The sequence below is a fragment of the Coenobita brevimanus genome, chromosome 26, assembly GCF_032717465.1.
Source record: "Coenobita brevimanus isolate Jiangsu-jjx chromosome 26, ASM3271746v2, whole genome shotgun sequence".
Taxonomy (NCBI): Eukaryota; Metazoa; Arthropoda; class Malacostraca; order Decapoda; family Coenobitidae; genus Coenobita; species Coenobita brevimanus.
The window spans coordinates 45,323,253-45,350,699 of record NC_136979.1 but is presented as its reverse complement, the minus strand read 5'-3'; the positions used below and the strand labels follow the sequence as shown (position 1 = coordinate 45,350,699).

Genomic DNA, 27,447 nt, shown 5'->3' with positions numbered 1-27,447 from the left:
GTCACTTATGCATGCCACAAAGAAAATATCTGTAGTCATCGGTTGGCACCTATATGTATTCTGGACATTTTATGGTTGCGCACCAGTACTGGGGGCCCAATAATGGTTCACGTATCAGGAGGTGGCAGTACTGAGGTGTTGCCATCACAGGCCTATTTTATCCATCCATTCATCATCCAGTCCTACATTGCCCCATGAGGAGCGTAGGAGCCCAGGGCTAGGCAGTTGGTCCTGACATTTAAGATGAGAGTGACCAACCTCACTCATCCCTGAGTGGCATTACATGAGCAATAAACCCCAACCATCCCTTGGATATAAACCTTCACCAGCTCAATCCGATTGGAGCACAATAATTACCCACTAAACCACCAGGCGTCAAAATTTGGTTATATGGTTACCACCCAGCGTAGTAAATAGTTTCCTGGTGTACAGGAAACCATTTGACTTGTCACTCAGTGTAGAGTCACCCATAGGCAGAAGAAAGAGGAAAGAATGAAGGAATGAAAGACAGAAGAGGGAGTGTAAAGTCACCCGTAGGCAGATGGATGAGGAAAGAATGAAGGAAAGAAAAATAGTAGAAGATGGAAGGAAAGAAGGATGGAGGAGAGGACAGGGCAGACACCCGAGAGCAGCACTACATTGAGTGAGTGGATGGTGAGTGCCCCTACCTACCACAAGGGCCTGTTTTATTGTCAGTTACTTTCATCACGTACCAGAAGTACAGTTGAGACATCTAATCTGCTGCATTAAAGCCTATTTTATTGTCAGTTATTTTCATCACAAACCAGAAGTACAGTTGAGTCATCTAATCTGCTGCAATAAAGCCTATTTTATTGTCAGTTATTTTCATCACATACCAGAAGTACAGTCGAGTCATCTAATCTGCTGCAGTAAGGGTTTGGACCACTGCCGTGCTTTAGAAATTCCATGGTTTTTAAATGACATATTTTATGGGAAGAATTACTATATGATTCTGGCCTCTCAGCCAAATTGTCGCATATCACCCTACCTACATCCAGCTAGTCACCAGCGAACACTAGCACACACTCAAACAATTATCCAGTGCATGTATTACTGAGAATGAAGAATATTAAACATTAAATAAACAATATTAAAGGGTCTTACCTGCCTCCGACCAATGACAGTGCCTAAGTGGAAGGGTGGAGGTTCTGAGGCAAGAGGCAAACTAGGGCCTCTTAGCATAAGGCGAATGTGGTGGTGCCTCATGCTGCCGCTGTCTCAGCCCCTCTTCATCCTCCTGAGCCCCTCTCAGGAACCCCTCAAAGTCCACTGCAGAGATGACTGAAGTGGTGTCGTCGTCGTTCTTGCCTTTTTCTCTCCATTATTGATGCGACGAGTAACATCCAGTTTCTGGTCATACTGATTTTTTTTTTTTTGCAACAGCATCTTAGGGCAATTGTGGTCTGGCATCATATCACACTGGAAGGGCATGTAAGGGAACAATAAAAAGGGCCAGGTAGTCCTCAGAAACCGTGCTTGTGACCACTCTTGCAGCGGGTGGTGCAGGAATAAACGGTGGAGGGAAGTAGTGCACGAACATGCCGCCAGGGAAGGGTTATGATCGGCTTCTCATTGCTTGTCATGCTTGCCTATGAATGGCTGATGGCTACAGTTTGTGGAACAGACAGACGCCATGGAAATGCATCACTTTGGCGCCGAAAGTCCACGCTTTAAGCTCATAACCATGGTTTCTTCTACTTTCAGTTCCGAACAGGAACCATGCTGTGAATTAGAAAACTGTGGCTTACAAACACGTGTTTTATGCAACTCAACTGCGCGTCGAAGCGTGAGGTATGAGATGTTTCCACTGCCATGGTAGTGTCTGGCTGCTGTGATTACTACTGTACTTGTATCTGATGGAAGCAGTGTCTAATGACTCAGATATGTTGTCACATGAAAGTGAGAGTGAAAATAAAGGTGCCATCACAAAAGAAAGAAAAAAAACACACAGCTTTGAGTTTATCATTATACCAAATGGCATACATCTGGTGGTGGAGGAACTCCAACATCACAGGTTTTGAGAGTGCGAAAAACAGGTTCGTTCATTCGTTCGTTTTTGCAGGCTCCAACATGCTTGCATGTGTCAGCCTTGGTCACCTGATATCGGCCTTCCATGCTGCTCAATCTCTGGAAGTTTCCCTATTCAGTCCCTTATCCCTGAGGTCACACTCGATGACCTCGTCCCATGTCTTTTTCAGTCTGCCTCTCGCAACCCTACCCCTAACATGAACATTTCTCATTCTCTGCACCCAACTATCATCCCCTGTCCCCTCTACGTGCCCAAACCACCTCAGTCTACCTTTCCTCATCACAGCACCTATGCACTCCAGTCCCATCCTACCCCTCAACTCTTCCATCATAAACCTAGCCCCCCAGGCCTCGCACTCAGGGATGCACTGCACATACACCTAATCATTCTCATTTCTGTATGTTTGAGCCTGCGAATATCCTCTTCCTTTACTGCCCAGGTCTCATTACCATACAGCATTACACTCCTAACACATAAAGCATATTGAGATCCCTTAGCACAGAGGGAGAGCCCTCTCATTGTCAGGAGAGGCAAAAGCTCCCTGAATTTCTTCCAAGCACTCCTCACTCTAGCCACAGAGGTAGCTCCAGCCCTGCCTCAAGCACATAGCATGTCTCACAAATAACAGAACTTTTCCACTTACCCAAGGGACTCACCAGCAGGTTGAGTCCTTTCATTCATCCGTCCGTCCATCATCCAATCTCGTGTTGCCCCAAGAGGAGCCCAGGGCTAGGGAAGTTGGTCCTGATATTTAAGATGAGAGTTCCCAGCCTCATTCATCCCTGAGTGCCATTACGTGAGCAATAAACCCCAACCATCCCTTGGACATAAATCTACGCAGGCTCAGTCTGATTGGAGCTCCCCATCATGTGGTTATATGGTTATCACCCAGCATAGTAAAATGGTTTCCTGGTGTACAGGACACCATTTGGCTTGTAACTCAGCATAGAGTCACCCATAGGTAGAAGGAAGAGGAAAGAGTGAAGGAAAGATAGATGGAAGAGGCAGTGTAAAGTCACCTGTAGACAGAAGGAAGAGGAAATATTAAAGGAAAGAAGACAGAAGAGGAAGGATGGAAGAGGGGAAAGGGCAGACACCCAAAGCAGCACTACATCGAGTGAGTGGATGGTGAGTGCCCCCATCTACCACCTTACTTGCCTGGCAATCTCCACATGCTGCCCTATACATACCGCACAGATGAAATCAGCATTGTCTTACAGCCCACCTCTGATACCACTACATCTCTTATGCACCCAACTTATCACAGACACTGCACAAGATGGAATTACTCCCCACACCCTTGCGCCAAATTGCACATGGCCACTCTCCCTCTTCTTTGATGTATCACTACCAGCCCTAGATATCATCACTTTTGTTTTATCTGCGTTTACTCTTAAGCCCTACTATCTTTTAATTTCCTAAATCTTTCCTCCGCTTCCCGTTCATTGTCTGCAATCAACAACAGATCATCAGCATGCAACATCTTCCACGGGAATCCATTTCTGAAGTCACGGGAGAGGACTTCAAGTACCATGATAAACAACAAGGGGCTCAAAACTTACCCCTAATGCACACCAACATTCACAGAAAACTCCTCACTCAAATCTTCATTCACCCTTACCTGGGTACGAGCACCTACATACATGGCCATAACGACTCTAACTGGCCACTTCTCTATCCCAAGCTTTCTCATTGCCCACTTGACCACCTGTCTAGGGACTCTCACATGCCTTCTTCAAATCAGCAAAAACAAAGTACAATTCCCTTTTCTATCCTGTATATTTTTCCCGAAGTTGTCAGACAATGAATATGGCATCAGTGGCCCCTCTGTATGGCATAAACCCAAGCTGCATCTCCTCAGTATTCACTCTCTCTAATCATACCTCTTAAACTCTATCCATTGCCTTCATTATCTGGTGTAAAAGCATTATGCCTCTATAATTTCCTCTTTCCATAGCATCACCCTTTCTTTTGTACACATTTACAATTACACTCTTCAGCCAGTCATCTGGGACAACACCCTCATATATACCGGTAATCATATTTATCAGGTCAGTGACTAACCTCACTCCTATATCTCCTGCGGCTTTCAACATTTCAGCAGTCAACCAGACACACCTGCTGCCTTCCCCACTTGCTCCCTGCCTATTGCCCTGCTCACAGTAGGAGTGTCAATCAGAGGCCAAGGGCCAAACATTCCCTGTCCCAGTCAAACTCCTCATTCAACAACCGACTATACTGCTCTCTCCATGCATCTTTAACCCCCAAACATTGCTATTTACACTGCACGCCACAATGCACGCTTTCTCCCTGCATGCGAATTGTTCCAAAAATAGCATGTTTTCAAACCTTGACCCGTGGATTGCGAGCCACAGCTCAGGCTGTGCTGGCCGTGGATCACTGTAAACAACTCGACCCCTACTCAAACTTACACATGGCACTAAGCAAAGACGGAGAGAGAGAGAGAGATAGGATTTTTTTCTTTTGACCAGATGATGCCCTGGATGTTTATCTTCAGGTTTATAATAAACAAATTTTTTATTTTTAAATTTTTTCACTACTCCCATACAAAGACGGAGAGGGATTTTTTTTTTTTTCACCAAATGATGCCCTGGATGTTTATCTTCAGGTTTATAATAAAAACTAAAAAAAAAAAAATCCCTCATTTTTTGCACACCATGGGGCGGGATAAAAAAAGGTAATTGCACAATCCACGGGTTATTATCTTGGAAACTGTAGCAGTTAGGTAAGCAAATTAAAGACCATATTACTCACCAGACCCTAGGTCTGTGGGGTTTCACATTGATGGGTGAGGACGTGAAGAAGAAGAGGACAGTTTTGTAGTGAGACAAGTAGGATGTGGTCGTGTGTGTGCTTGTGGCCCTGACTATGGGCTTGCTCTCAATGTGATAACTCCTCCATTACGAGATAAACTAGGGACAGTGACATCCAAAGCATGTCCTATGGCACTATCACTGAGCCCTTTCTTAGTATCCTTGGAAAGGGGCTTGGCAGGGGTGGATGAGGCAGAAGTCCATGTGAGGCAGGAATGGAATCGGACAAGAAGGTTAAGAAAATATTGTCTTACACCTGGTAGAGTCAGAGAGACGATTGTCTGGCTGGACTCACTCACTTGCATTTGGTGACGGGATAAAGTGGCGGCTGCTTCAAACAACGGCTCACAAACACTTGCGGTTATAGTCGTCACCCGGCGTCCGTGATCCACAACCTTTATATCGGATATAACCACCCGGCACCTGGGAGTTAATATCCCCACAATTCACCACTACCTTTCCTTCATCATTCTTCACATGCCTCTCACCTGTGATATCCCTATTCTCCCTCTTCATCTGATTTTCCACCTTAAATATCACATTCTTCCTTTCCACATGATTTAAATTATTGAATAAAAGTCTCTGTGACTCAGACTTTGCCCTGTAAACCTCTTTTCTAGTCCTACACATGACAGCCAAGTATTCCTTTTTGTTACCACCCTTCTTCCATTCCTGGAAAAGCCTTCTTTTCTACTTACCGGTAACTGCAGCCTCTACACCTTCATCCCACCACCAAGTTACTTTGCCTTGGTTGAGCCTCTTGTCCATCCATATACTGAATCAGTAACTCTCAGGAGGTTGCTCTTAAGGGCTCCGTACTGCTCATTAACACTTCTCTTAATGTCTTCCTTTTTTCAGCCTCCACGTTTCTCATTTCACTGTAGAAGGCATGCCTTGTTGCTTAGTTTTTCAGCTTCTGTATTTTCCTCCAAGGTGCATAGGTCCTCTTTTTCATCACCCAGTCCTTAAGCACCATGTCACATGTCAATAGCTCGTGCTGCTGTACACACTCATCGCTCCCTATAACTTTAACATCTCTCACAAACCTCCTATCAGCCCTCCTGACCAGGAAATAGTCTATCTTATTGCTATTTCCCCCTGACTTGTATGTAATCAACCTACTCTCTCTCCTCCTAAAATGTGTTGGAAACAGTGATGTTCATTGCCTCTCCAGGCTCGAGTATCCTTTCCCTTTTCCTCATTTTTTGTACAATATGCACATCCTCCATGTATTCCCTCATATCCTTGAGCTGCTTCACCTACATGACCATTTAAGTCCCCTCCCAAAGCTACAATCTCATCATCCCCCATACCACTTACTGCACGTATTAAGTCATTCCAAAATCTGTCCTTCTCTATCCCACCCAAGCCTGCGTATGGAGCATACGCCGATATAAAAGCTACCATTTTCCCACCAAACAAAATATTTACTACTATTATCATATCACTTACTCTTGTAATGATCATGACATATTCCACCCATCTCTTCCCAACCAGCACACCCATGCCACCATATCCACCTATCCTACCCTGCCAAATCAACTTATAATAAAAATCCCTCCCAGCAATCTTTCTGGCTGATCCATCCCTATACCAGACTTCTTGCACACATCCCACATCCACCCACCTCCTACTAAATGCCTCAACCACTTCCCCTGCATTGCCTCTCAAACTTCCCACATTCCATGATACCACTCTGATCCCTCTGGGTGATTTAGTGTCCTCAGGCTTGCTTTGAATTTCACTCTTTAACTTGGTCATAATCAGTAAAATAATAGACAGGAGAGACATGCCACAGGCCCCACCCACCTCACAGGCACAGGTTCAGACAATGAATCTGGAACCCCTAGCTCACCAGCCTTGACCAGTGGCTGTGGTAGTGGCTGTGGGGCACCCTGCCAGGACAGCTGTAGGGACACCCTCCAAGCTTGCCTTGGCACTGTAACTGCCCCTGCCATCATACATCCATTGATAGGGCAGTCTCCTGGGATGCCACTCCCAGGTTTGAGCCCCTTTCTATTGGGTGGAAGTGGCAGCCTGGGAACTGCAGTGCCCTGTACCCTCTAGCACAGGTTCGATCCCCATCTCACCCCGACCCCATGATCTGTGCTGGCGGAGCCCTCGTCACGCCTCCCCTCAAAAGGTCTGCTGCTAGGTAGCATGTGCAAAGTGTTCTGGTCTCATGCCCTTTCTGGCGTCAACCTCAGTGATGTAGTGGGGTACGCTGTGTAATATGTAAAGCTCATGTGGTGTAGTGTATGAGAGAGTAGTATTAGTAGTTGTTCCTTAAGCAGTCTGGCCCCAAGTCCCTAATAAAAGTAAATTTCGGTATGTTGCAGCCCATTATATCGTGGTTGTACTATACTCTTCAGCAGTCAAGATAGCGAGAGAACAATTTCATTCCAGGTTTGAGTGCAAAGGGTAGAGAACACTTGTATTGCGCCCCATTGCCCCCCATTGAACAGACGTTGTTCATTATGCAGTAAAAGTCCTCCAATCAGGCCACCAGTAATCCAAAAATCCCAGTACTCCGAATTTTTCAAGGTGAAATTTTTCAAATTTTTCTGGGCCTTTCTTATCTGGCTTGGACTTGCTCTTGGACTTGGATGTATCTGCTTGCAACTATTCATCTTCACTTCTATGCATTTCCGGTGAGTAAAGCAATAACCCATATCATTTTAAGAGTTTATTTAATGATCATATACACTCATGATCACTAATTTCTGCTCTGGGAGGGGCCCCCTTCCTACCCCTATATGCCCAGGGAAAACGGAAAGGGAGGACGAAACAAGCTTTACCTGCCTCTTCCCTACCTCCCAACCCTCTTCCATGCCCTTGCCCAACCCAACCCCCTACTTGTCATTCTTAACTGGCAGTTACATCTCAAGCTAGCCTCATGCACTACACTCATAGTCACATTACTGATACACAAACGTAAACAAAACATTAGGGTATGTAAGAAGTATATAACTATGAACACACTGCAGCAAGAAATTAATGCATTATAACATTGACAGAAAAAAAGGAGTTAACCATGGCCATCCCAGCCCTCATGCGTTGAGTGCTTGCTGCGTGCGTGCCTTTGTCTGCGTGTTTGGGTGTGTCTATGTCTGTGTGTTTTGGTTGTGTGTGTGTTTTTGCAAAGCAGTGCACCCAGCACATGAGGCTTGAGGTGGCCATTATTAACATTTTTGTTTTACTGTCATTGTAATAACGCATTAATTTCTTTCTGCAGCGTGTTGATAGTTAGTAACTGTACTTTTTACATATCCCAGTGTTCTATGTTTGTATTAGTAGTGGGACCAAGAGTGTTAAGCATGAAATCAGCTTGAAACGTAACTGCCAGTTGAGAATGATGGGTGGGGGGAGTTGGCTAGGGGTATGGGGAAGAGGTGGGATCTGGGGTAGAGGTGGGTGGAGCTTGTTTCATCTCCCACTTCTCTCCTTTCCTGGGTATACAGGGGTAGGAAGGTGGCACCCTTGGGCAGAAATTAGTGATCATGAGTGTACATATTTCTAATGTTTTCAGAGATCCCTCTGAACAGTTTGAAAGAAAACAATAGTTCAAAGACCCTCGGTCCTCTGCCATTCAGATTACAGGACTTTTACTGTAGTTGACAGCAGTTTTATGGCCTTCACAGTGTCCGTTAAATCCCATACCTAGTCCATCAAGATACACTGTTGCGAGGGTCTGCTGTAGCCTGTTTATACTGTATACAGTTTAGTGAGTAATACTTGTTTTCCTGTCATCATGTCCTGTTTGAAAAGAATAATCAGTAAGATTTATTATAATATAAATTTGTTTTCAGCTACAAGCGTGAGTTTGGCTTTGTTATATCTGACCGAGAGATTCTAGTGGATGACATCCGAGTGAGAGGTATTGGAAAATCAATGATTGATGTAGATGAACAGGTTCCTCAGGCACAAGGAGAACCTCAAATAGAGACGGTAAGTAGAGGGTTGTACTTATAATACTATGAAAATAATTTTTAAAACTTCATTGACAGACTGAGCTGAAAAAGGTTGTTGTGAGACAGACAAGTTTTGTATACAAAAGCCCATTTTTCTGTTGTGACATACCCAGTGAAACACAAGCCTTCCACAATTAACAAACATCTAGATTCACAGGATTGGTATATACCTGCACATGATTTCTTGTAAATGCTTTAACCCCTTGCTGCCCAGGTTGCAGTGTGTGAGATTTTGCTGGAAGAGTGCCTAGTGTACTGCCTCCCTCCTAGTGCTGTAAATCAGCAAGCAAAAGCTGATTAATATCGGTATTGGAAGGGAAACATTAGCCAATAATCGGAATCTTATCGGGTTCGGCCAATTAGCAATGAAAAGTACATAAATGTTTGTTTTACCCAATGACCCTAGACTCTAGCGCTTATTTCATTACCATTTGAGATGTGAACTAATGCTGGAATGATGATTACTTTCAAAGATATGGTTTATCCCACATTCTGTTTACTGTCTTAAATGGTAAAATGCATGAACTAAAAGATACAGAATATTTAGACCATAATATTATATCACTGTGGTTTGAATGAAGCTTGACACATATTGCCTACCTAGACAATAGTCTTCTGTCAAGGAGTTGTGGCAGACAGGTAGGAACTTGCAAGTCAGGTGGTACACACACATACACTAATGGTGTTCCATCAGTGATGTGACTTAGGCTTAATGCTTACTTTTGATGGAACAAGAGCTGTGAGCAGAAATTCAGCTTCTTTTAATTTTTCTGTCCATCTTCAGTAAAATTTTTAAAATTAATTAATATACATAATTAGTGCTCAGTTTGGTCAGTATTTGCAAATCCAACTTTGCTTAGATAGCGAGAAAAATTGTTGGTACAGTAGGCTTACACAGTGCGCGAGAGGTTGGGCAGTCCACGACATCGCGCACTGAGAATTCATGCACTGTGAATACATAATCTTATGGGAAAAATTACATATGGGTGGTACCACCTCATACCTGGACATTTTTTGGCCCTCAGAGACATAATAAAGGTCATATTTTTCAGACACTGAACTGCAGATATAGCTACAATAACAAAAATATGGGTAGTCACCATAATAACAGTAGACAACAGGCCTGATGGACTTAAATAACAGGGGTTCTGAGCCTTGGCAACACTTACACCGCCGCACCACCCACTGCACCTCCTGCCGCACCAACACTTCCCTCCACAGACTCCTCTTGAGCACCTTCCCCGGGAGCCTCAAAGTCACTCACTTCAGCCATAAACCTCTCGAAGTCCAATGCTGACACTTCTGACATTGCATCCTCTTCATCCTCAACAGGAACAGGAGCAGACGATGTAGCTGGTTCCTCAATTTCACTAACTTGAGCCCGGTGTGTGTAACTTGTTATGAGCGTCTGTCTTCTTCTGTTTATTTCTTGCCTGTGCCTGTTTGTGTAGAAACGGAAGAGTTTGTCTATACCAGCCAGAACTTCCTCCGTTCTAAGGCTGCTCACTTCCTGTTCCTTCACCTCTTCCCTGTGCTTATCCATGGCAGCAAGGATCATGCTTATTCTTGACATACACAGCTCAGTCCTGCCTTCCATCACACTAGGCTGCTCAACTTGACTCTGCCTGGCGTCAGGCTCTGCGTCAGCCTCATCTATCTGTTGCAACACTTCCTCGGGAGGCTGTTCCTTATTAGCAGCGTGCACTTCTTGTATGTCCGCCAATGTAACGTCCTCGAAACCTGGTACAGCTTGTGCTGCTGTTAGTGTTGCTGCCTCAGTCTCGGCCAGTGGTTAAATGGCCGTCTCCTGGATCGTGCATAACTGAGGCACGAGCATTCACCACGCATGGTTCACTGTTGTAGGTGTAATCTGGTGCCAGGCTTGTAGGAGAAATTCAACTGTGTCCTTCACTGTAAAATGACACCAAAATGCCCCAACAGTCATGTCACGTGTGGCAGGTCGGGATACATCTGCTGGTGGAGATGGAACGGGAGCAGGTGCCTCATCGAGGTCTTCGTCGTGATCTTCTTGTAGGGCATGAAGCTCCTCATGTGTCGGTCTTCCTGCGTAGGTAGTCATACACTTGCTTATGGTAGAAGTGCTTCACAGTGGCAATCAGTTCTTGATCCAGTGGCTGCACTAGTGATGTAGTGCGGGGCGGCAGAAACACAACACGATAATCCTTGTGCAGATCTTCTAGGTATGGAGGGTGACTTGGTGCATTGTCAAGCACAAGGAGCATCTTAAATGGAATGCCCAGTTCCCGACACTTGTCCCTGGCATCGGTGACGCAGCGCCTTGTTAACCAGTCTGCCATAATGTTCCCGGTCATTCAACTGTTTGCAGACTTGTACCAGTACATGCCACTTGCATCCATGTTTGTGAGGTTTTTGTAGCACCTTGGGTGTGAAGCTGTGTGTACAACAACTGGCCTCATCTTGTGGCTCCCAGACAGGTTTACAGTGAATATTACCGTCATCTTACACCTCTGGAGCTTGCGACCATGGGCTTGTTTCTGTCTTTTAGCGATGTAAGTTGATCTGGGCATGGCCTTGTAGTATAACGACATTTCATCGACGTTGTAGATCTGGTCCTTGGTGTACTGTCCCTCTTCAAGAAGCTCTCTATATATTGCAGGATAGTCTCTCGCGGCCAGCTCGTCGGCAGAGGCACGTTCATCAGACACTTTGACGAGACCAAGTTTCTTGCGCTTGAGAAAACGGTCCAGTCATCCAACCGATGCCTTGCAAGGTTTGTCCACATTTAACTCGTGAGATGTTGCCTTGTAAAAGAGCTGGGCATGGTTCCGAATAAATCATCCATTCAGTGGAACACCTTCCTTCTCCTTCCTCATTTTGAAGGTGGCAAGATACCACTCCATTAGTATCATCGCACGATTTCCAACCCGTGAACGGCCGTCTAGGTCAGAGGCGCCATATGTCTTCACTACAGCCCTTATGGCATCACTGTTCTTCCACATTGTTCTCACTGTTGATTCAGCCAGTCCCAGGGCTTTCCCGATGGCGGTGTTTCCTTGACCCTCCTCCTTCATCTTGATGATCTCTAACTTGGTGGCCTGCATCAGAAGTTTCTTAACTCTTGGGGTTGGAGCCATGGTGCGGCGAAGTACAGGCCAGGATGGAGCAGCAAAAAAAACGCCACACGTTGTACACGACAGGTTAGCTTCAGAGAGCGGATCCGCACTGTGCACAAGCCAGGACTGTTATGGTGCGCCTGCCGCCTTGTACCCCAAGCTGCGCACTAGAATGCCCGAGAATTTCTGCGCATCAACATGATGACACGTGACGCATTATGTGAGGGGTGGTCGCGTACTAATAGAAAATGGTATTTTTGAGCCACTCTTTGCCCCTACCTCGCGTTCTGTGAGGTAAACTCGCACATTCAAGGTTTTTGGTTATGATTTTTGGTCACTCGCGCACAGTGCGAATTGCGCACTGTGATGACGCACACTGGGCGAGCCTTCTGTACTTTAAGAAGTTATATTATTATATTAACCTACATCAAAATATCACAATTTCTGTAGCTTTTTTTATTTGGATATTTGTTTTAAAGAAGCTATAAAATTATACGTACAATACCTTTATATTTTAAAATGCCTAGACACATTGATACTCATCAGTAAGTACAGTACAGTAATGTCTTTGCCACTGGGCAAATAACATGGCTTCCAAACCTCTCTTCCTCACACACTCATCCACCATATCTCTCCACCATCTCCATGGCCTACCTCACCTCCTTCCTCCTTCAAATTCACTCAGATACACCTTTTTCACCACTCTGTTGTTATCCATTCTTTCCACATGGCCATACCATCTCAGTACACTCTCTTCAATTCTGCTATCCACTGACTTCCTCGCCCTACATCTTTCCCGAATCACATTATTTCGTATCCTATCCACCCTCTGTACTCCACATACATTCCTCAGCAGTCCCATCTCCACTACTGTTACTCTTGACTTTTTATTTTCCTGCCACACCATAGTCTCATATCCATATATTGATGTAGGCACTAACAGTCCTTCATGTAAGCCTCATGCAGCTGTAGCACTCAAGCCTCTGTTTCTTATCAAGGCCTTCATTGCACCAGCCACCTTTCTTCCATGTTTCACTCTACTTTCCACTTCTTTTGCACATTTTCCTTTTTTTTCTATCACTGTACCCAGGTACTTGAACTCTCTCACCAATTCCAGTCTCTCTCCATTCACTGTAACATTGTACTGGGAGTCACCTTCTCTCTCAGTAACCATCGTTTTACTCTTTTCTACATTTACTCTCAAGGCATGACGCTCACAGACATCATCAAAATTCTGCGCTAACCTACCAAGTTCATGTCCGGTACTTCCAAGCAGTACTGAATCATGAGCATACAAATTTGAGATATTCCATCCATCACCATTCATTACCAACGCCATCCCTTTCTCCATCACTCATGTTTTTACTTCTCTCATCACCCCATCCACATATACTATTTTTGGCAGTGTTTGCAATATCATACCATAACTACTCAGTTATTAGTTTTATATACAAGTAATAAATACTACAATAAAATGTGCACTTTTATATTATGCATGTTTATAATGTAATTTACTTTAATTACCATCCGTTCATCCATCATCCAAGTCTTTGTTGCCTCATGAGGAGTGTAAGAGCTCGGGGCTTGGCAAGTTGGTCCTGACATATAAGATGAGAGTGACCAGCTTCACTCATCCCTGAGTTGCATTACTTGAGCAATAAATGCCAACCAACCCTTGGATATCAACCTGCACTTGCTCAATCCAATTGAATCACCATGATTACCCACTAAACCACCAGATACCATAATTTGGTTATATGGTTACCACCCAGCATAGTAAATAGTTTCCTGGTGTACAGGAAAACAGTGATGTATAATTATGATAGGCACATGTATATAATGATCAATATATTTCATAGGCTGCAGTGGAAAAAAAAAAAAAAAAAAATGAAATGCAAGGTGGTAAAAAAATTGGCATTAATAATAAATTGGTACACTGTGTTCAGAAGGTTGCTGACCCTGAACTAAAGGTTTTTACTGTAGAAGTTGAAGTTAAACAAAGTTGCCAAATATTGTTCATCTCCTCATCTCAGAGATACTGTCGCCTTATTTCCACCACCTACTGCCTGTTTTCTCAGTACATGCAGCAAATCACTTCTTTATTATGGCTACAGGGAGAAGAGTGACTGTAAGTATTATGACTAAATAAAGTACAGTAGGATCTCACCAATAACGATTTCGACAATAACGTTTTCGGCAATAACGGTAAGTTAGAATAGATACCCAGTTTCTATAATAACGTTTGGATTCATTTGAATAACGGTTATTTCGTGAATGCCAAGTTGTTATACTGCAAATATGTCCATAAAAAGATGAGGAATGAAACAGACAAACAAGAAGAGACGAAGGAAATCACCGAAAATGTGAGCAATAACGAGGAGGAGATGGCAGATCCTCCCCTTGCCACCTCCCCTGACTCGCCCACCGCCATCCCCTCCACATCCACTGCCCTACCTGACTCCTACATCTGCCTCCCCCTCCACCTTCACAGCCCCATGTGACTCACCTGCTCCACCTGGCATACCTGCAACCCCCAACATAATTACTGTTGTTGCATTCTGGAAGAAATATAACATTCAATGGGCCGTAAATTTCTTTGTCAATGCCTGGAATAATACAACATTGGCAACCATTAAACATGCCTGGTTGGCACTCCAGCCACAACTCAAGTCTGTTGAGACAGAGAGAAAGCAGTCTTCAGAATAATTGACTAATGATTGGACTTGTAAATCTGATTTCAAGAAAATACAAGAGACAGTATCACGATTGAGTGAATGCCCTCCATCAGTCACTCATCGCTCACATTCTTCCACAAAGCTAGGCAGCTGAGGAAGAACAACAGAAAAGGGTTGAGTAGATGATGACACTGGAGACTTTCCTGAAGATTTTGACTTTATGGGGTTTGATGAAATGTTGATGGAAGTGGATGACCCTAGTGTGAAAGGCAGGAGTGGGGATGAGGCCAGCGAGGGGTCAGGGGGTACGATGCAGTAGCGTCCATGTGCAGGCCTCGAAACAATCATTATACCAAACACATAACTCCTTTAAGGTGAGTTTTATATTGCTCATGATGATTTAATAACTAATCTTATTGTTTCAGCTAAAAAAAAGTAGTGATAGGAGGGCTCCAGGTGGGAAAAGTGGATAAAAGTCCTGGAGTGGCGGCACCAATAAACCCTTTATACATGTATATTAATGTCACACAAATAACGTTTTCACTAATAACGGCGTTTTTTTTGGCACCAATTAGATGTTATTGGTGAGATCCTACTGTGTACACTAACTAATTGTTGTGGGCATCTCGTGCTTATTTCAACTGCGTATGTACACTATTTACGTACAGTACATAATACCACATGGCCACCACACTTGCACTCCACCAGTACACAGTATGCCTCACTCCCAATGTGTTTTTTTCTTTTCTTTTCTATTCTTTTTTTTTCTTTCCCACTTACCCATTTACTATTAAGAACCTTTAAAGGTTTTCAGTAAGACTCTTTATTAAGCTGCATAAGTGTCAAGGTAACAACATTCTTTCACACACAATTAGGCAAAGCAATGAACGGCGCTTATTGTAATGTTTCTTCCATCTGTATTCAGTATCCTGTTATTGACAGTAAATATTGGTATTGGTTTGGTGTCAGAGAAAATCATATACTGATGATATATCATTTCGGCGAATCATATTGGTAACAGCACTACCTCCACCTATCAACTTGTAGTCACAAAGCTCACCGGTCCAAAGCGTTTGGTTTCTCCCTTGGATAACTGTTGAAAATGCACAGTGGTCTCTTTTTTGTAGGACCCTAGGCACAGATAGGCTAAGCTATCCCATTAATGTGCTAGGGACATAGATATACATCCCCCCCCCTAAACTGCCAGCGACATAGATCTATGTCCTGCAGCACTGAGAAGTCACTGCAAGCAACCGAAGTAAAATTGAATGTTCTAACATATCTCACTAACTTCAGACATTTTTCCGCTACATTTATAACACTGATTTAGGAGTGTGGGAGGCGAGTGACAGTCCTTGGAGACTTACAGCTGCTTTGCTTTTTCAGTAACCTCGAAGATTTCAGACATCAAGTGACACCAACCCGACTAGATTCAACCAACTATCTAGCTTTGGTGTTTACTTTTATTAGTGCCAGGAATCTTATATTGATGTATTAAGTTGATTTAGCCAGAAAAAAATCCAAAATCAGTTCACGGACTCACAGCTGCTCTGCTCTCTCAGTAACCTCGAAGATTTCAGAGGTCGAGTGGCACCAACCTAACTCTATTCAGCCAGCTTTATGGCATTAGTGAATACTTTTATTAAAGCCAGGGATCTTATATTGATGTATTAAGCCCATTTAGCCAGGAAAAAAATAAAAATCAGCCATTGTAGAGGGATATAATTTTATTTATTTATTTATTCATTTATTTTTTTTGCCCAGCATGGTACAGGTTAACTATAATATTCTCTTATAACAGAAAGTTTCACCTTTGTTGAGTACTGTATTGCCAGATCCATCCCAATTGATAAGCCTTTCAGATATTTATATTGTGCTTTGCAGGTAACCAGTGTGTACTTTGAGGAGGGATGGTTAGACACAAAAGTATACATGCTGGACTCATTAGCTTGTGGCCATATCATCTCTGGACCAGCTATCATCATGGACAAGTTATCAACCATTTTGATTGAACCAGGTTTGTTGAAGTAAATGATAGGTCACAATGAGGGGGCAGTACTTAGGACTTTCTTTCTCTGATGTAGTTTATGAGTGACTGTACACTGAGTGACAAGCCAAATGGTTTCCTGTACACCAGGAAACCATTTACTATGCTGGGTGGTAACCATATAACCAAATTACGGTGCCTGGTGGTTTAGTGGGTAATTAAGGTGCCGCAGTCAGATTGATCTGGTGCAAGTTTATATCCAAGGGATGGTTGGGGTTTATTGCTCATGTAATCCACTCAGGGATGAGTGAGGCTGGTCATTCTCATCTTAAATGCGAGAACCAACTTGTCTAACCCAGGTCCCCTATGCATCTGTGGGGCAACACTGGATTAGATGATGAATGAATGAATGAATGAATGAATGTCATAAAAAAGATCAGATAGGCTAGCTTCAGGTATCCTTACCCCCATTGAACATCAGATATTGTATTATGACTGGAGGAGGAAGAAAGTGATAATAAATTTGATGATTATGGTGGTGATGATAATAATGCTTTCAGATTGTACGGGCAGCATCACATCTTATGGAGATGTACAGATCCAGATTGGAAAAGCAAAGCGTCAGGTTGTCGGCTCAGACCTGGATGAGATTCAGCTTTCAATCTTCTCGCATCGATTCATGAGTCTGGCAGAACAAATGGGAAGGTATGCATGTTTTCAAAGGCAGATGATGACAAATATATATACAGTATACTACATTATTTTCAATCATATTACTTCCCAAAAGATCACCGTGGCGCGCTTTTTATTCTGCCTTACGCCCGTCACTTTATTCTCGTTCCTGTCGGCCGCTTGCACTGACTCGGAAGAGCTAGAACTCGCCATAATGTCACTTTGAAAGCCTGCGGTAAACTGACACTAAACGGGCAAACCGTGAGAAAAAAAGCTAGTGTTACAATTAGGGAAACAAGCATTTCCTATTAGCATAAACTGCTTGTGAGAGGAGAGCGCAGATGTACAGTTCTGAGCACTCAGAGCGCTGCCATGTATCACAGCCAGGCTGGCCGGGCCGTGGTGGGGGGGGGGACGGGGGAAGAACGCGATACTTGGCAACAACCGAGGTCAGTGGTACAAAGGTCAAGTGTGCTAAAAGTAGCTAAAGGGTGGTGGTACTGATAGACAATACCAGCTGGAGCCTGCCTGCCCGCGGTTATTCAAAATTTACTAGAATCGCAAACGCGACGCTCCGCCGTTATGTCCTTTTCGCCGAGCGTCGCAAATGCGACGATCCGCGTTTAAAGGGTTAAAGTGTTCTCTCCATCTGCTCACTTTTTGTCCCTTCTCCACTAGTAATCCACCCTTTTTATCTTTCACTCCTCTGCTAACTTCACTTCCACCCTGTCTTACTCTTTTCACCTCTTTCCAGAACATTTTCTTACAGTTCCTCCACTTTACACTCAAGTTCCTTCCAAATTCCTCATCCGCTCTCTTCTTACTCTCTCTTGCTATTCTTTTCACCTCTCTCTTTCTTTCTACAGTACTCGTCAGAAGTATTCAGCGTTGTCCGCCGGGCGCGCAATACTTATGGCCCAAAAAGAATCACCCATTTTGGGGGGTAAGAATTGAGCCACAAGTTTGAGCTCCGAGCATGACGTCACGGTAGCCTGAGGCCTTCCGACACGCTGGTTGGTTCCCGCCTCAGTCGCCCATGGGCTGCCTGAGAGAGAGGAACTCCGCCGAGTGTCCCTCTCAAATTGCGCCAGTTTTTACCGAGTGTCCCGCAGTGTTTTGGCCTTCATAACTTTGTTATGGCACCTACCCGTGAACTATCGAGTGAAATCATATCCCAGATCATTGCTCTAAAGGAGGCAGGCCACCAGACAAAGGAAATTAGTGAATTGGTTGGTGTGGCACGATCGACAGTGCGTCGTTGGTGTGCGCGGTTTCGGGAGGAAAACAGTGGTGAAGTTCCCACAAAGAAACCGAGGTCTGGTAGGCCTAGGAAAACGTCCCCAAGGTCTGTTAATGTTTTAAAACGTGCAGTGGAGTTTAATCCTCGTGTGAGTGCAAGGAAAATTAAGGAGAGCAACCCAGAAGTGTTTGTTGAGGTGTCAGTGAGAACAGTGTCTCGTAGGGTGCATGAGCTTGGTTACACAAGTCACAGGCCTGTGAAAAAGCCTCTTCTCTCTAGCAGCCAGAGAATTCGTAGGCTTGCCTTTGCTAATAAATATCTAAACTGGGGTGAGGAGCAATGGTTGTCAGTGTTGTGGTCTGATGAGGCAACGTTTAGTGTTACCTGTAACAGAGGAGCACGCAAAGGTAGTGACCCACTTGACCCACGGTATGTAGAAAGCACAGTTAAACATCCTGATTCACTCATGGTATGGGGTTGTTTCTCAGGGAAGGGTTTGGGGAAGCTTGTTGTACTTCCCAAGAACCTCAGAGTGAATCAGGATGTTTACCTGGAGCTTCTGTGTGATCATTTACCAGACTCCTTCGAGCTAACAGGTGCACGAGTGTTTCAGCAGGACGGTGCACCTGCTCACAAGGCCAAATCGGTCACCAATTGGCTTCGTGACTGCAAGGTATCATTCATGACAGACTGGCCAGGAAATAGCCCAGACCTCAACCCGATTGAAAACCACTGGTACCCCGTAAAGAAGAGTCTCCAAGGGAAGGATGTGAGCTCTCTGCCTAAGCTGGAAGCCGCCATTCGTGACTCCTGGGACAAAATACCACTCCAGCACCTCAGGAGCCTCGCCCTTTCACTTCCAAGACGTCTCAGGTCCGTGAAGAAACGTAAAGGCTACCCTACGAAGCACTAAAGGTAAATAAAATGCATTATTTATATGTTTTTTCAATGTTGAAAGGTTTGTTTCTCAGGAGGGACGCAGGGCGCTCCATACTTCTGACGAGCACTGTACATATAACTCTCTCTTCCGCCTCTCAACTTCTTCCATGCCCCTATTTCTCATCCATTCATTGTATGCTTTCTTCTTTTGTGCCACAGCCTGTTTCACCTCTTCATTCCCCCACGCTGTTCCTTGCACACCCCTCCGTCTTCTCTTCATCCCACACACCACATCACATGCTGCACATATTTCTTCTGTAAATATCCTGCACACACCTTCCATGTCCCCCATCTGCTCCAATTCATAATTGCCCAATTGTTCCTCCACTTCTCTCTTATACTCTGCATTTTTCTCATCCTCTTGTAACCTTTCCACTCTCCTTATAAATACTCCTTCTTCCCGTCCTTCCCTTCTTCTATTTCTCCATCCTAATTGGACCTTGATGAAAGTAATGTGAGTATAAGTGGCTGGGGAATGACTGGGAGGAGGGAGGTGAGAAGGGAGGAAGAGATCAATAGGATGGAAGTATTGGAAGCAATTAATAAAGCCAAATCGGGAAAGCCGCAGGAATTATGGAGTATGTGGTGAATCGCAGAAGCATGGGGGAGAGATAGTAGAATGGATATGAAAAATGTGCAGATTAGCCTGGGAGGAAGGTAGATTCCTGGAGGACTGGAAGCATGTTACAGTGAATGGAGAGAGATTGGAATTGGTGAGAGGGTTCAAATACCTGGGTACATTGATAGAAAGAGAGGAAAATATGCAAAAGAAGTGGAAAGTAGAGTGACAAATTAGGAAAGTAGCTGGTGCTATGAAGACCTTGAGAAGAAGAAGAGGCTTGTGTGCTGGACCTGCACAAAGCTTACATGAAGGAGTGTTAGTGCCAACTTTAACCCTCCTCAAGTAGACCTACAGTTTCGCTTACAATTTAGGTACATTATGGGTCTGTCAGACCCAGCTTTAAAAAAATGCTGTAGTGTCACACATGTTTTATATAATGAATTCCTGATTATCCTTCTGTGTATTAAGTCTTATCAGTTACAAAACTATGCGAATAAGTTTTAATTCATTTAACTCCACAAATTTTTTAAAGAATAATGAAATAAAATGCCAAATGATTTTTTTTTTTTTTTTCAGTCACCATACACAAAAACAAAGAACACTATAAGTCTAGCACTTGTGTCACAACTTGAGGGATGGAGGACCTTCATTATGGACATAGTGGATCCCACACAACATAAAATCAACTTGCAAACTCATAATGAAAAATTCTCCCTCCTCCTCAGGTACACGTGGGTCTCACAGACCTGACATGCAATTCTGAGTGATATATTGCAAAAACATAGAGGGGCACGAAACTAACCACCTTACACCCTGCATGGACACAAAAAGTAAGGAAGCTATTGAGAAGGACAGGGATCCCAGGCATCTATAAGTTACTGAACTATGTCATGAAAAAAATTGCCTGGGTCTGTCAGACCCAGGTCTACCTGAGGTGTCACGAATCAAACTCGCGACATTTTCCTTTTGTGAGAAACCACGAACTTTAGTGGAAAACTCACTGTGTATCATTCAGTTAACCGTTTCTCTCTCCATTTCGATGATATACTTTTTTCAAAACATTCGTCACAGTTTCAAAAGTGACCGTTCTAATGCACGTCATTAAGTGCTCTACTGAGCGATATTATTGTTTCTATATTGCTCGCCCCTGCTTGCCTCAACCGTTGGCCATGCCTTCTTCCGGCTGGCCTGGGCATCGTGCCACACACATCGAATTTGAATCAGTCTTTTATATGTCGCGACGGAGTGTGGTTCTGTGTTCCGGTAGTGAGAGTGAGAGAGGTCTTCTAGCACCCAGACTCCACTAGATCTACAGTTCTCAAGGCTCCCACCCATCCTTGGTGATACGCTACATTGACCAGTATTTCCTTTTCGTATTTTCCTAGGTTTAAGAGTTTAGCTTCTGAGTGAGCGAGTGAGTGCGATCTCTTTATTTTGAATTCACATTGAAATGTAACGTTAAATTTATTTCTTTGTAATCAATAAATTTAACAGTTCTTTTTCTCGAGCTTAATGTAATGTAAACTCGTGTTTCATTTCTCCATACTAAGCTTATTTCTCTATTAGCTCCTAACTAGCATAAATGCTTTGCCATTCATTACTGGTACTTAGGCCAGTCTTGTTATATTAAGCTTAAAATCCGTTGTGCCTTCTAGGAGTTAACGCATCAGCAAGAACCTGCTATCATTAATAGTATTAGTTATTTATTGTCAGGGGTGAAGTCACTTTCTCCAGAGGCTAACAGTACTAATAAACAGCAATTGTGAGTAATTAGTCTCTGCTGTGTACTGTTGAGAAAGTTTATAAATTCTCGTTCTGAGAGAATCGGTGTAGCAAGCCGGCATAAAGTAATCATTGCGTGATTTAGCAAGACAATTCATTGTCCCTGCTCTTCAGTATTATTGAGAATTATCCTTTAATATTGCATTTGTTTTAAAAACCCTGTGACATCCGGATAGTGGGCATCTGGATAGTGGACAGATTACTGTATATCAGAAAAAGTCCAGTAAAGCCAGAAGCAGTCCAGACTGCCTGACCACTTCAGCTATGTTCGCCACTAAGGTAAATAAAAGATATATTTATCAGTGTACTGTACAATATGATTTTATATATTATACCATTTGCTTTATTGTAGTGAAGGTATAGAACAGTACAGTACTGCAGTGGTAGTGAAATCAGTTTAATAATCGTCGGTGCAATTCAGACTAATGTCTGATAAATTGGTAAAAGTCCAGGATAACAGGGGTAAGTCTGGATGACGCTTTTTCAGTATAGTTTGGGCCCCAATTAGTCCGTTATATTGAGGTCTTACTGTACATAGATATATAGATACATAGAGAGAGAGAGTGAGAGAGAGAAAGATACCATATCCACAAAGAAAACGGTAAATCAAAGTGTGTGAATATCTTCTGATGTGTATGTATAGGCGATCATTTGTAAGCTACTAATGTTTATGCACGTAAATGATGCCAAGCTTGGAGCATCATCTCAGAAAGAATATTTAGCATGGTGGAAGACAGTGTGACCTAAAAGTGTTGCTCACTTCAACCACAAAACCTTTAATGCTAAATTTTTCAAAGTAAATAAGATATACTTAACTGAAGTCCATATTAAAATCTAGAAAAGCATAACATTTTTATTGTATGTATTGCAAGACACTGCAGTACACTTTAATACCTTTTTATATGGATGGCATACACTGAACTTAGCCATTCATGCTTTATTTCATGGAAAGAGGTTTTTAATCACGATAGATATGAGGAACATTCCATGACTACTAGTGTGTTAAACCCAGTCATTGAGATTAAAGCAGATGTATTTTTTTCACTATGCACTGACTGTAGGCTGGTCTGGACTGAATTGGCTAATGTTCAGAATGTTACGTGCTTTTGAATATACCCGTAAAATGTTGTTTCATTTTATAGCTAATGGTCATCCAGTCAAGATTTACGAATGGTACTTTCAGGTACAAATTCTGTTTTATTATTTGAGTAATGACCATAAGCTTACATACATTATTTGTTTTTATCTATCTATCTATCTATTGCCAGACGCCTCAATCCCATTTGGGGTGGCCACAAACAAATCGCCTCCACGTCGTCCTGTCCCCCGCCATTTCACTGCCCTGCTGCCAACTCACACCCCCCTCTCTCATATACCTCTCCACCCCATCCCTCCATCTCATCCTCGGCCTCCCCCTCCCTCTTCCCCCCTCCACCTCACTCACATACACTCTCTTTGTCAGTCTTTCACCCTCCATCCTCTCCACATGGCCAAACTACCTCAGTGTGTTCCTCATAACACTTCCTATCACATCCACATCCACACCACAACGCTCCTTTATATCCTCATTCGTCAGCCTGTCTCTCCATGTGACTCCACAGGCTCCTCTTAAATAACTCATTTCCACTGCTCTCACTCTTGACTTGTGTCCTTCCAACAACGTCCAAGCTTCACTTCCATATGTTAGAGTTGGTATCACAATACTGTCATGCAGTAACTTTTTCACTTCCATGCTCACTTCCCTGTTTCTTATCACTGCTTTCAAAGAACCAGCAACCTTTCTTCCCTGCTGTACCCTTTCAAGCACTTCACCCTCCAAACCTCCATCCTTACTCATCACACTACCCAAGTACTTAAACGTACTCACATTTTCCAATTCCTCACCATCCAACCTCGCTGTACATTCACTGACTTCACCTCTCTCAAAGACCATCACTTTACTCTTCCCTACATTCACCTTTAGATTCCGTTTCTTACACACTCTCTCAGACTCATCCACCAAGCCTTGCAGCTCCCCTTTGTCTTCACTCAACAACACAGTATCATCTGCAAACAACAGTACAGGGAGTTTCCAAACACTATCCTCTCTCACCAGGGCCACTTCAACATCCACTACGCTACCTTGTACCTCTTTTATTACCCCATCCATGAACAGCTTGAACAACCATGAAGACATGACACATCCCTGTTTCAACCCAACCTCCAAAGAGAAAAATTCACTTAGTTCACCATCGACACGCATTGCAACCTTAGCACCATCATACATACTCTTCAGTTTCATATATCATTAATTCTCAAGATCTGGCTTAGATTTAGAAGCTAAATGTTAAGCATTTTCTGGTTGTCTAATGACAGAGTGTTGTGTACTTTTAGAGGAGCGCGAAAGTTACGGGATGTGCTTTATGTTCATATTATTTGACCAGTGGCGGAGACATGACTTATGAGTCTTATGTGCCTTAACCTGTACTGTGCTGGGGGAAAAAAAAATTATACCCCTCTATGCTGGCTGATTTTTTTTTTTTTTCTTCTGGCTAAATTGGCTTAATACATCAATACAAGATCCCTGGCACTAATAAAAGTAATCACTAAAGCCAGATAGTTGACTGAATTGAGTCTGGTTGGTGCCATTCTACCTCTGAATCTTTGAGATTACAGAGAGAGCAAAGTGGCTGTGAGCTTGTGAACCAATTTTGGATTTTTTTTTCTGGCTAAATGGGCTTAATACATCAGTATTAGATCTCTGTCACTAATACAAGTAATCACCAAAGCCAGAAAGCTGGTTGAATTGAGTCAGGTTGGTGCCACTCTGTTTCTTAAATCTTCGAGGTTACTGAGAGAACAGAGCAACTGTGAGCTTGTAAACCAATTTTGGATTTTTTTTGTGGGTAAATGGGCTTAATACATGAATATAAGATCCCTGGCACTAATGAAAGTAATCACCAAAGCCAGAGAGTAGGTTGAATCGAGTCAGGTATATGCCCCTTGACCTCTGAAATCTTCAAGGTTATAGACAGAGCAGAGCGGCTGTGAGCCTGCCAAGACTCACCCGCCTCCTGTGATCCTAAATCAGCATTGTAAGCATAGTGGAGAAATGTCTGAAGTTAGCGAGATACGATATTACTGTCCATTTTACTTTGGTTGCTTGCAATGACTTTTCAGTGTTGCAGGATGTAGATCTACGTCACCGGCATTTTTTATGGGGATGTAGATCTACGTCGCTAGTATGGTATGGGTTAATGTAGACTCAACTGTAGAATTGTAGTATCTTGTGTTGAATGTAGAGCTAAACTAGTAGGTTCTTGTTGTCTGTCATGAATCATAGGACTGCAGAATGTTGATTGGTAATAAAATTGTGAGGCATTAATTGATTGTAGTTGTAGCAGTTCATAGTATCGCTTCCTCCAAAAATCTAGCCATAGCCAAAGCATTTCCAAAAATGTTAAATTATAGGGTTGTATGAGGAGAGAATTTTCAAGTTGGTCTTGTCGTGGATGGCAGGAGAAAGATAAAGATGAATGTGGGGTTTGATTGCAGTTTTATTTTCAAGGGAGTTATGTTGATAAGCAGTACAAAGGTGAGGGCGGTTTATGGTAGCTGACACTGTGCCCTTTACTCCTGCCCTTTCCACTGTGCCCCTCCTGTTTCCTGTTGTGTCCCAACCCCTTCTGACCAGCCTCTCCAATTTTCCCCGAATATGAATGGTTGGGTCGTGTTGGGCACGTGTATGCACTTGGTGTTCTTCCATCAGGTGTGTGGTGTGAGTTTTCCATGACGTCATGATGTGCTGTGCACGACATTCCGTAGTTAGAATCTCTATTGCTGTTTCCTCTAGCTCTCTCAAATTTAGGCACAACTTTCCTCAAACCTCTATATTACATATTAACAGCCTTTATGTCACAAGCTATTTTGTAGTGCATTATGATATCTTAGTGTCTTGACATTGGGAGCTTTCAGTGTTAGGCTGAGTGGCAATCCTATGTGGTTAAAATTTTGGGGGCAAAACCTCTTGGTTATACATTGATGTGTCCTTGAAGTCAGTGATATTGTATGTAAACTAGCTGCCGCGGGTGTCTGAGGCGGACATAATGATAGCCCATTTCTATATATATTTATTCAAGAAAACCGCGGGCGTCTGAGGCAGACATAATAATAGCCCATTTTTATATATGTTTATTCAAGAAAAAATAAGAAGTTCCCAGAACATAACCCCCAGTTTTACATGTAATTATACAGTATGTCACATTTTAGCATGAACTTAATTCAGCACAGGATTCTGCATAGCCTAAATTGTGTTACAAGGAGACCGTACTTTATGCTTAGGATAATGAGTTTGACAAAATTATTTTGTCCGTTAGAATTCTGCAGCGAACATCCATCTCAACTAACATCAAGGAGCGTCTGGACTTCTCATGTGCACTGTTTGGTCCTGATGGTGGTCTAGTATCCAATGCACCACACATTCCAGTTCACTTGGGTGCCATGCAGGAAACAGTGCAATACCAGGTGGGTTGACAGGATGGGGGAAGGTAGTTTTATTTTTACTTTTGTAACACCATTACTGTTCACCCATGCTCACCTAAGAAATGAGATGTGGTAGGATTCAGAGGGAAAAATGCAGAAATCATGGAAGGAGTATTAAATTATCAAACAGCATTCCCCATGACACTTGCCTCACAGTCAATCACACATCATTCTTGCATTTGAGTTCCTGGCACCACCTCACAACCAGAATTGTGAGGATTAATTTTTTCATATATGTATGCCCACATACACCTGTAAGTTAGAATCAGCTCATTAACCACTCACCAAATTATTATGACCCTCATCATGTGCATCTCTGTAAATACATACTCCATTAGTCTAATTTTATCTCTTGTCAAGTCCATGGTTTCCTCCATATCATCTGAAGGAGGTCAGAGTATATATGAAAAAAAATAATTCTGCTTTTTTACTTTATGTTTATATATGTATTTTTAAATCAACCTCATCTCATCCCTAGGAGAGAAAAAACAAAAGTTCAGAAAAATGATGATGATGTAAGTTAAAATCAACGGCACCATAATATTACTTATGTGCATTTCAGATTGAGGCATTGGGCAGCGAGCTGAGGGACGGGGATGTGTTGCTGTCAAACCACCCATCCGCTGGAGGGTCACATCTCCCTGACCTCACTGTCATCACTCCTGTATTCCACAAGTAGGTTAACCCAGTGTCGAAAACACAGTAAGCATCTCCCTGATATCTCAGTATTCCACTAGTAGGTTCACCCTCTGGCAAAATCATGTTAAGTTCTTGTTGTTCTCTCTCTCTCTCTCTCTCTCTCTCATCAAGTGCACAGGAAATTACAGAAAGAAGATGTATTCAGATTTTATTTCTAGCTACCTGTAAAGCTGATCAGCTAAGTTTCCACCAGGGTCCAGTTCCTGCTAAATGAAAAAATGTAACAATCTCCAGCACCTCCACAATATTAAAAGGACAGCATGTACTACAGTATAGTACCTTAATTCCATCAATGTCATCATCAGTCTGTTTGTATTTCTCACTAAAATTTGGGATTTATACCAACACTAGAAAATAAGAGTAACATGGATAATACAGTACATAGTAAGTAACATGGAAGATACCATGGATACATCATAT

At 43.0% G+C, this 27,447-nt stretch overlaps 1 protein-coding gene across 1 annotated transcript in view; it reads left to right on the top strand.

Annotated features, from left to right (window-relative positions):
• Nucleotides 1-27,447, top strand: part of LOC145394208 (5-oxoprolinase) — a 103,903-nt gene that overhangs the window by 44,724 nt on the left and 31,732 nt on the right. The window contains exons 12-16 of the mRNA XM_080268197.1: nucleotides 8,694-8,832; nucleotides 16,510-16,642; nucleotides 17,173-17,317; nucleotides 26,163-26,310; nucleotides 26,891-27,003. Of these exons, the coding sequence (XP_080124323.1) occupies nucleotides 8,694-8,832; nucleotides 16,510-16,642; nucleotides 17,173-17,317; nucleotides 26,163-26,310; nucleotides 26,891-27,003 (678 nt within the window). The remainder of the gene's footprint in view (nucleotides 1-8,693; nucleotides 8,833-16,509; nucleotides 16,643-17,172; nucleotides 17,318-26,162; nucleotides 26,311-26,890; nucleotides 27,004-27,447) is intronic.